Here is a 10,273-nt window from a genome sequence, read left to right on the forward strand (position 1 = left end):
AGGAATGTAACTGTTCGACTATCCTTAGTTCTCAGATAACATGAGGAAGGGGCAGAGGCTACTAATGGTAAGAAAAATGTACTAATGTGTTTAAAAATTTTAAATGGTCATTGTGTCTCAACAGGGGGAAGGGTGGCAGTTCCTTAGAGGGGCTATGTTACGAGGCCTTTTATGCTACTGAACATTCCACCAGGAGACTGAGATGTTGCAATTCTTAAATTTGTAGGTGATCTGCCATCCAGTGGAATTCACTGAGCCAAGTTAACTGGTAGGCCCTGGGATATGGGAGACCTATTTTTGAAATCTTTGTTCAGCCTGACTTGGAGAAGGGGCTTAAACTTGGGTCTCCTGTATCCCAGGTGAGTACTATACCAGCAGGCTGTAGGGTCAATCTCTTTGCCTCAATGAACATTTCATCATTCCTACAAAGTGGAACAGCTTCAACAGGAGAGACCAACCCCAGAATATCCTACAGCCCAGTGGTGAGGGCACGCACATGAGACACCTGCATTCAAATCCCTGGTGTAAAGTAGGCAGAGTGGGGATTTGAACCTCCCACATCTGAAGTTAGATGCCCTAACCCCTGGATATTGTGTTTTCTGAGGCACCCATATGCTGTCCCACTCCAAAAATTCCTGCTCTGGTCTTCCCTGGCTGTCGTTTGTGCAGGTTAGACGTGTTCAGACCCTGCAGGTGAGACAGGTGGGGAAACGCCTAGTTGAAGAATCCCACTGAGGCTTAGGCATGAGCTATGGCACCAAGCAGCTTGGTGTCATCAAGGTTTAGGCTTTTTGGTGCAAGCCCACTATTGGAAACCTCGGTGCCTAGGAGAATTTACTAGTAGCAACTCAGGTGCCAAGGGAATTTAGGCTTCCAGGGTTAGGTCTCAGCTGAGCAGGAGTTTTGAGGATCTCAGTAGCACCTAAAGCAGCAATTAAAATGCCTAAGGCCCTTTATGGATCCAGCACTGAGTCTGCTTTTAAAAAAAAATCAATGCATTTCAAGACTTTCATTGATGCTAGATACAGGGTAGGATTTTTCAAACACCCGTAAGTGAATCAGGAGCATAAATCCAATTGAAAAGCATTTTTCTTTCTTTATTTATTTTCTTGAGGAAGTTTTAACAAGTTTACAAATCCTTGCCATGTAAATATCAGAAACAAAGCAATCATGACAACAGTTAGTTTTTGTTTAAAGAGTGATTTTACAGCAATATGGTCTGCAGATCTTCCTAATTAACAAAGATGTAATGATGCTCACTCTGCAATGTGGTAACACTCATGTTGTTTCTAGTGATTTTATTAAATCGAGTCAATCTTTGTATGCACATACTTAACAGACCAGGTATGGCTATCAAATGTTAATAATAATAAAAATGAACAGGTGTGCTGTATTTGTTTGTTTTGCAGGTGAAAGTACAGTAAAAGCTGTGTTATCGAGCCCTGTACCAACAGGAAAGCTCCATAAACCGGCATTTCTAATCTTCATAGAAAGTCTGGTTTATAGGCTGATTGGTGCAGGGCAGGCAGGCTCCCTACCTGGCTCCGTGTGGCACCCCGGAAGTGGTGACATGTCCTTGCTGTTCCTAGGTGGAGGAATGGCCATGAGGGGTTCGGAGTGTGGGAAGGAGTGCAGCGCTGGGGGTTGGGACGTGGGAGGGGGTGTGGGGCATGGGCTCTGGGAGGCTGTTTGGGTGCAGGAGGGGGCTTGGGGCAGGGGGTTGGGTGCGGGACAGGTTTCGGGGTGCTGGGTCCAGGGAGCGCTCACCTTGGGCGGCTCCCTGCAAGTGGCGACCTGTCCCTGCTGCTTCTATGCAGCGGAGGTGCAGCAGGCGACCGCACGCTGCTTCCACCCGCAGGCACCACCCCAACAGTTCCCATTGGCTGCAGTTCCTGGCCAATGGAAGTGGCGGAGACAACGCTCGGGGAGAGGCGGGTGCAGCGTGCAGAGCCGCCTGCAGCGCCTTGGACTAGGAGCAGCAGGGACAGGTCGCCACTTGCAGGAAGCCGCCCGAGGTGAGCACCCCATGGATCCGGAACCCCAAAACCCCTCCTGTGCCCCTACCCCACCCCATCCTGCACCCAAACTCCCTCCCAGAGCCTGTGCCTCATGCCCCCTCCTGTGCCCCAACACCCAGCCCTGCACCCCCTCCCACACCCAAACTCCCTCCCTCTTAGTTAAGTGGAATTTTTCACTTACTGGGACCCCCCCCATTCCCTCAACTTGCCGGATAAAAATGTTTTTACTGTACTTTGAGTACTGAATAAAAGGTATCCAAATATCTAAGTATCTGTCTGCCCTCTATTTTTCTGTCTATTATTTCTCATATTTTCCAAAATGTGTAAATATGTTAATTCTTCTCTAGCCACAACTTCCCATATTGTTTTAAACCACAGTGATTTGACTCTTTTTCTAAAAAGCTTTTCTAAGTCACTGAGATCCTTTTGAAAACTCTATCCATCCACTGCTTCCCTGTCCAATAAATCAAGCTGAATCATAAGAGGAATTACTGCTATGCCATCAGCAGAGGCCACTCTACAAAGATGAACAGGAAGATTCAAATGCAAATACAGAGGTGACATTCTTGAGGAAGAGGCAAAGCTCATAGAAATACTGAGCAAGCAGTGGGGCTTTCTCACTCCAGAGAGGACAGAGCCATTGAGCAACCAAGAGATCTTTTTCGGTGCTCTGAATACCAGGTGATATCAACTGGAACAAAGTCTGAGTCTATTAATTTTTGTGTTGAAGCTTTTATTGTGGAGTGAATTGATAATTGTTTTGTGGAAGTTAAGCCAACAGGTAACTTTCATTCTTTCATGCTTATTTTTACTTCATTTTCACCGGAGATTGCATTTTTGCACTGCAGTTTATTTCCTTGCTTCTCATTAATGTCAGGAAGAAGATATAAAGGAGAGTAGATACAACTTGTTTTTGAGAGGTTTGTGTAATCAGTGTAATTAATAGGCAGCAATCAACTAACTCTTTGAATTATATTACACTGGTCAGACATCTTGGGAGTTTTGACTTAATGTACTTTGTTTCTTCCTGTAATTCTATTCTATTTGCTTTTAGTCTCAAGCGTCTTCCAGATGTGATGACTGGGAGAATACACACACACTTTACTGTCAGTATTCAATAGTACAGCTGGTTGTGGATTTTCTGACAAAATGTGTTTTGAAATGGAAAATTTCATTTTGTTTATTTCACATTATTTTATATTTCAAACTTTTAGTTAATTTATACAGAAGAAAAAAGGTTAAACAATTTTCAAAAGGTCAAAATTGAAAAAAAAATAGTAAAAAAATTCAAAATCTCAAAGGAAAACCATTTTCCACCTGGTTTCGCTCAATAGCATTTTTAGTTGAATAGGCCTCAGCCATGTTTGCTCCCCTTTTATGTTTGCTTACCTGGACTTTTCCAGCAATCCAGTTTTACTAGCAGAAAGTAAAACACAGAAATATTCATGAAGTATAAATTTTACATTCACTTTCTGAGCATGCAGCCCATAACCTGATTGCAAGATTTACACTTACGCAATGAGGGAGCAAAGCAATGGTATGTGACCAATCACAGCACTGCAACATACTTCAAATTTGGAATTTCATTTTTTTAATAGCAACCAAGAGAGTAAAAAGAATTAATGAATCATGTGTCAGATAATATTGAATAATGAATACAGCTGGAAAACATGTCAGGCTGCTGGTGGACATTTTATGAACAAAATAAGGAAGTGACATTTGTTGATGAAATCATTCATTAAGAATGATTCACTCAACTATAATTCTGCCAGTGTTAAACTAGTTTGTTTCAGGTCAAATTGCTATTTTAGTCTGAAAATAACTTCATCTGGAAGAGAGAGGTTTTGGGGCTATGAATAATAATTTTGTCAAAAGTGTTCAGCATAGTTCTTTGAACATCACTCAAACTTGCTGTGCTGTCACTTAGATTGTCAAATCCCTGTGCATTTTATATTTATGCACTCATGGTCAGTCTGTAAATGCTCCATAAACTGCTCCCAACTGAACCTGGTATACAGTGTCTAACCTCCCAGAGCTTTAGTCAGGTATAAGATTGTCTCCTGCTTTAACCAGGATTTCTCTTTTGACAAATCATACTCCAAACCCTGGGTGAAATATAAAGACCAGCTCTTGAAATGGTGATGGTCATTTGAGATGGTCTTTCTATTTACAAATGAAATGTGCTTATTTACAGGGTGACCAGGTGTGAAAAACAGAATGTTTGTCTCATGGGTCAGGGCTCTATTAGTGGAGGTCAGGGCGGTATGAATGGAAGGTATTGGGCTGCACGGAAGAGGAGGGGGCCAGCAGAAGGTGAAAAATTGGTGCCCATTTCTCAATATTTTCTATGTTTTTGTCTTCTCTTTTTCTTTCTTCTCTCCCCTCCCACTTGCCACTGTCTGCTCCCTTTCCCTTCCCTGGCTCTTCTCAGAGATCCCCTCACACTCACTCTATGTGGCAGATTTGCTCTTTCCATCTGTCACATCCACCTTCACAGCCAAATCCTTGACCCCCGTTCCAGCCCTCTTGTGCTGCCCCACAGCAGAGAAATTTTCAGCTAGCGTAGCCTCTACATCTAGTGAGGCTGGTTTTATGTGCAGTTTGGCTATGTTAACCCTGCAGTGGCATGTTTATTTTAGTCCCCTTGTCATCATGGTGTCATGAGAATCAGTAAAGCCCTGAATACTCGGATGAGAAACAGGCTGTCTTCTGTGCGGTAATAACCATTATCCCTTCTGCCTCAAACTCACTTCCCTTTCTCCAGCTGGTCCAAATTCCACTTAAAGTCACAGCCTTTTTATCATAGCACCTAGAAGCCCTAGTTATGGGCAAGGACCCTATTGTGCCTCTTTGACAGGCTTCTTTCTTTGGCGCCTGCTGCATCCCCGGGGGTTGTAGGAGGACAATAGGTTTTCCACCCTGACCATCTGCCTCGCCAGCTGCAGGACACTGGCCTCTGGGGCAACGGTGGAGGGATGGAGCTGTGTCCCTCTCTAAGCAGCCAGAGCTCCCAGTCAGACCAGGCCCACTTGCAGGTTTCCAGTGCCCAATATACTGAATGGGAGCAACCCTAGAGCAATGGGAAACTGCTGTCCCCTAGGGCATGGCCTGGTCCTACTCAAAAATATATGACAGCTGCTGTCCCACTTCCAGCTGTTCATGTCTGGGCCACTCGGCATTGCCCATTGCCCTAGCCAGTCTCTGGGGCAAGCAGGGCCAGTGCAAGGAAGTTTCGTGCCCTAGGCGAAACTTCCACCTTGCGCCCTCCACCCATCAGCCCTGCGGCAGCTCCCTGCCCCTCCTTCGCCCTGAGGCGCCCCTCCCACCCCCCCGTGGCAACTACCTCCGCCCTGAGGTGCCCACCCCCGCAACAGCTCCCCCCACTCCAGGGAGCTGTGCGGCACCTCCCCACCCCAGCTCACCTCTGCTCTGCCTCCTCCCCAAGCACACTGCCCCCGCATTAATTCTCCTCCCAGCCTTACGGTGCCAAACAACTGATTGATGCTGCAAGCCTGAGAGGCGGGAGAAGTGGAGCAGCGACCACGCGCTTGGGGAGGAACGCTGTAAAAAAACATTGAGGGGACTGCTTTTTGGCACCCCCAAATCTTAGCGCCCTAGGCAACCGCCTAATTCGCCTTAATGGTAGCACCGGCCCTGGAGATGGGGTCAGGGGGGTGTCCGGCTCAGAGGGGCTGGGCTCGGAGCTGGGGGTCAGGGCTGTGGGGGGGATGGGGTCAGGGGGTTTCCAGCTCAGAGGGGCTGGGCTCGGAGCTGGGGGTCAGGGCTGTAGGGGATGGGGTTGGGGGGAGTGCCTGGCCCCAGCCCCTTACCATGCCACTTACCCCCTCTCCCAGGAGCCTCCAACATATTCGTGGGACAGGGGGAGCCTCCGACATAGTCATGGGGGCCCCTGTGGGGCCCAGGGCAAATTGTCCCACTTGCCCCCCCCACCCCGGGCAACCCTGAACTCAGATACCGGGCATGACAGAGGCTGGAGCAGGGAGAGGGGGGCACTGGGGCTGACCATGGAGGTTGAGCCAGGAGGCAGCCGCCCCTTTCCTCCAGAAACTCTGCTGTCACGCCCATTGCCGGGCTCATGCCACATGTGCTAAGCAGAGCTGCGGAGCTCTACCCAGCCGCCGGCGCCCCTGCCAGCAATGAGAAGAATCACATGGGATGGAGTGGCTGCTGCGCTGGGAGGGAGAGGGAGTCTGAGCCGCCAGCAGATAGCCCAGGCGTTCCCTTGGGTCAGTGCGCTGCCGGCAGCCCGAAACCCTGGGCTGCCGGTGGTGGTGCGCTGACCCAGGGGAACCCCTGAGCTGCCTTTCGGCAGCGGCGCGCTGACCCAGGGGAATCCCTGGGCTGCCTTTCGGCAGCAGCGCGCTGACCCAGGGGAATCCCTGGGCTGCCTTTCGGCAGCGGCGCACTGACCCAGGGAAACCCCTGGGCTGCCTGCTGGCAGCTCAGACTCCCTCTCCCTCCCAGTGCAGCAGCCCCTGAAACGCTTTTAAAAAAAAATTGAGGGCGCCAAAAATCTTGGCACCCTAGGCAACCACCTACTTGGCCTAAATGGTAGCACCGGCCCTGGGGGCAAGCTACCACGCAGGAGGTTGGTGGTGGTAGCATCTAGTACAGATAAATCTACCTTCTCTTGGATATCTTACGCTCCAACATCAGCATAGCAGTTATGCCTATTAGACCCCTCCAGACCATCAGCATTTAGCCCAACCCCAGAGACCCACAGGAAGTGTTGGCTTCACTAATAACCACTTGTTAAAGAGAAATTTAGCAGGGTTAAGGCCTGTCATGTTTGCACTAAATGGCCTATTCTGAAGCCACTCAGAGTATGTCTACACAGCAAAGCAAATTCCGCAGCTGGCCCATGCCAGCCAACTCGGGCTCACAGGGCTTGGACTGTGGGGCTGTTTCAGTGCTATGTAGACTTCCAGGCTCAGGCTGGAGCCCAGGTGCTAGAACTTTGCAGTGTGTTTTTCTTTGCAGTGTAAACAACCGTCACTACCTTCCCCTTCTCTGCAATGACTCCAGCAGGGGGAAAAAAAATAAAAACCTCAGATGCTCTGCTTCAAGAGTAAAGTCACTATTTGTGGAATTAGGGGGAGCCATGTCACATGTACTGACTTCCTCCCCTCAACATTCATTACTTGTTAATTTGCAATGGGTCTAGTATTATTTAATGCAAATTAGCAAATCATACTGCATTATGTCACTGCAGATCTATAGTAACCATCATGATGTTATCAGACAAATAGCTCTAAAAACACTTGCTTTGCATTAGGGGACCTCCTCCAGAAAAGCACAAAAGCAAAATTTCAGTGAAAGAGAGGGACCATATGCTAAATTCAGAATAGAGTTCTGCCAATATTCAAGGTATTAGGAACAGGATGGTTTGATTTAAATCAGTGCTTTAGATCACTGATTTTAAACACGATTTAAGTCAGCAAACAGAAAACCTTGATTTAAATAATCAATTTTTAATCTTGTTTTGCATTTGTACTGAGTTACTCTCCTAAGAAAGCTTGATTCTCATTGTTGATATAATTTGGTACTTTGTTTTGCTAAACAGGCAAAAACACTATATTTATACACATTTATTTAAGCAATGATATAGTTTAGCATAATTCTGAATTTTATTGTTACTTTTTTATGTTTTAAAATGGTGAAAGATTCATTTCTTATTGACTAGATGATCAACTTTTTATTTGTGATTTGTGTCAAGCTACATTTGGGAGCAAATTGGAAATCAATTAAAATTGAACAAAACCAGCATTTCAAATTTTTTTTTACTAGTTACATAAAACTACCTTAAGTGTGCTGGAGATATAAGAAAAAAATTGTTTGCCCAAACATGGTTTGCATTTAAAACTCACTGATTTATTAAACAAAGGAAGAATTATCTGCAGTCAGTGAATTTTGAATGGATTGTTTCTGGTCACCACATCCTTCAAGGTTTCAAAATGAGTAGATCTCATCCTCTCATGCCTCATTTTTATTCATAGATTAGAGGAGGAAAACAAGCTTTCCTGTTTTTTTCAACTCCCAATCACTTTCTCAACTTTGAATGAATTAGGCAATGAACTGAACTAGTTGAATAAACTAAAATGAAGAGAATTATTCTCGCTGCACCTGCAGAAGAGGCTATTACTGTCAAAAGCTGATTTAGCATTTCAGCATACCCTGGTCCAGGGGCTTAATCCACCAATTTGTGCTTTCATTTTCTTTAAAACTTCAGCATCAAACATGTGCTACTTGAATAATTTTTTATTTAAATTAAATTTACTATAGTATAATATAAAATTATACTAAATTTAAAATATAAAAATATACTAATTTAAATTTACTATAGTACAGTATAAAATTATACTAAATGTAGGCCTTAGCATACATTCCCATAATTTTAAATTTAATTTTAAATAGTTTATTTTAAAAAAGAAAACATACAATTTAAACTTAACAATATTTTAAAAAAGAAACCAACTTTTTAAATCATTGATTTTTATGCAGTATGATTCAGAGTCATGGGGCTGTTGAGGGACCATGGCAATGGAGGGAGGTTATTTCTGCCTTATTGGGAGGGGAAAACTTGTAGTGAATGTTTATCAGGCTAGTTGGCAGAGGGGGGTGCAGTGGGTCAAATAGGAGATGAGCTTTTGTTTTTAATGAAAAGAATCATGTGTTGTTATATTTCAGGTGTCTGAAACCTCGTTCTGTAGCAGAGGTGCATCGTAATGACAAACTCAACAAACTGCAACAACAGTCTAAAATTGAGTTACAATGTTCAACTCATTCAAGTCATTATTTATGCCACAATTTTCCCTTTTGGAGCCATATTTAATGTCCTTGCCTTGTGGGTATTCTGCTGCAAACTGAAAAAATGGACAGAAACCAGGGTGTATATGATCAACTTGGTCATTGCAGACTGTTCTGTAGTCTTCACCTTGCCTTTCACAATTTATTTCATCTGGAATGACTGGCATCGTGACACACTGTGCTTAACTATACAGTCTATATATTTAATAAATATGTCTATGAGCATCTATATTATCACTGTCATCTCAATCGATCGATACATTGCCATAAAGTATCCTCTGAAGGCAAAGAGTTTAAGGTCACCATGGAAGGCAGCTCTTATCTGTGGGATTCTTTGGGTATCAACGATAACTGGTCTGAACATAAAACACGAGACAAGTGAACCTTTGTGCTTTCAAAAGCTTTCCACGAAACCATCAACCCGTGTTCTATTTTTCTTGATCTTCATTTTTTTAATTCCACTAATAATACTGAGCTTTTGTTCCATGCACATCATCAGGAGTCTTAAAAAAAGGATGCTCACAAATCCACAGGAAAATAAGCTAATAGAGAAAGCTATCTATATTGTTTCTGCAAATATGATTGTATTTATAGTGTGCTTTTCACCTGTCCAAATTGGGATGCTTGCTAGGTTTGTGATGGAAAAAAATGGAGTTAACTGCCTTTTAATCCAGAAGATTAGAACCTTTATTAATGTGACCGCATGTATAGCAAATTCTAACTGCTGCATGGATGCCATTTGCTACTATTTTGTGGCCAAGGAATTTCAAGAAGCTTCTTCCTTTTGTAAGCCCAAATCTCATCACTCTAAGAGAAATCAAATTCACACCTCTGAGTTGAGGATATTCTAAATGCTGGTATAAAAATGTTGCAACACCAAAGCCAGAAGTAACAAGAGAAGCAATAGACTTATCACACCTGGTATATTCACAGCTGTTTCATCTCTGAAGATAAAATCACCACATACTATGCTGTTGTTAATTTTAACATGGCTTCCTGTATATACACACCATTAAACAAGTAACTGCTGTGACTGTACTGTAGTGCAAACATTGATGCATGAACTTTTCCAGTTTGACATCTTCTATTTGCTATCTTTCTGTCATGAATATAAATAAAAAGAATTCAGCTTCCTTCTGTCAGTTTCATTTAATGGAATTGTATTAAACTATACTATTAAACTGAGAGAAGAATACAGATAAATTTTCTTTTGTTGAAGTTTTGAGAGAAATTCGGAGATCATTAATGCTATAGATATGGGAGGAAGGAGTATTAGCAAGTGTTATGTACTCGCACCTCCAGCCGGAACCTGGACCCCTACCCCAGCCCTGATCCCCCTCTGAACCCCTCAGTCCCAGCCCAGGGCACCCTCCTACACCCCAAACTCCTCAGCCCCAGCCCCATCCCAAATCCCACACCCCCAACCA

The 10,273-nt window shown here is 44.2% G+C and overlaps 1 protein-coding gene across 1 annotated transcript; it reads left to right on the top strand.

Annotated features, from left to right (window-relative positions):
• Nucleotides 1-2,634: 2,634 nt before the first annotated feature.
• LOC123377882 (G-protein coupled receptor 35-like) lies at nucleotides 2,635-9,979 on the top strand. The gene is made up of 2 exons (XM_045031217.1): nucleotides 2,635-2,799; nucleotides 8,727-9,979. Exon 2 carries the CDS (start codon nucleotides 8,765-8,767, stop codon nucleotides 9,695-9,697), a length of 933 nt encoding a protein of 310 aa, XP_044887152.1. The 5' UTR covers nucleotides 2,635-2,799; nucleotides 8,727-8,764; the 3' UTR covers nucleotides 9,698-9,979.
• Nucleotides 9,980-10,273: the final 294 nt, after the last annotated feature.

The sequence above is a fragment of the Mauremys mutica genome, chromosome 9 (assembly GCF_020497125.1).
Source record: "Mauremys mutica isolate MM-2020 ecotype Southern chromosome 9, ASM2049712v1, whole genome shotgun sequence".
NCBI lineage: Eukaryota > Metazoa > Chordata > Testudines > Geoemydidae > Mauremys > Mauremys mutica.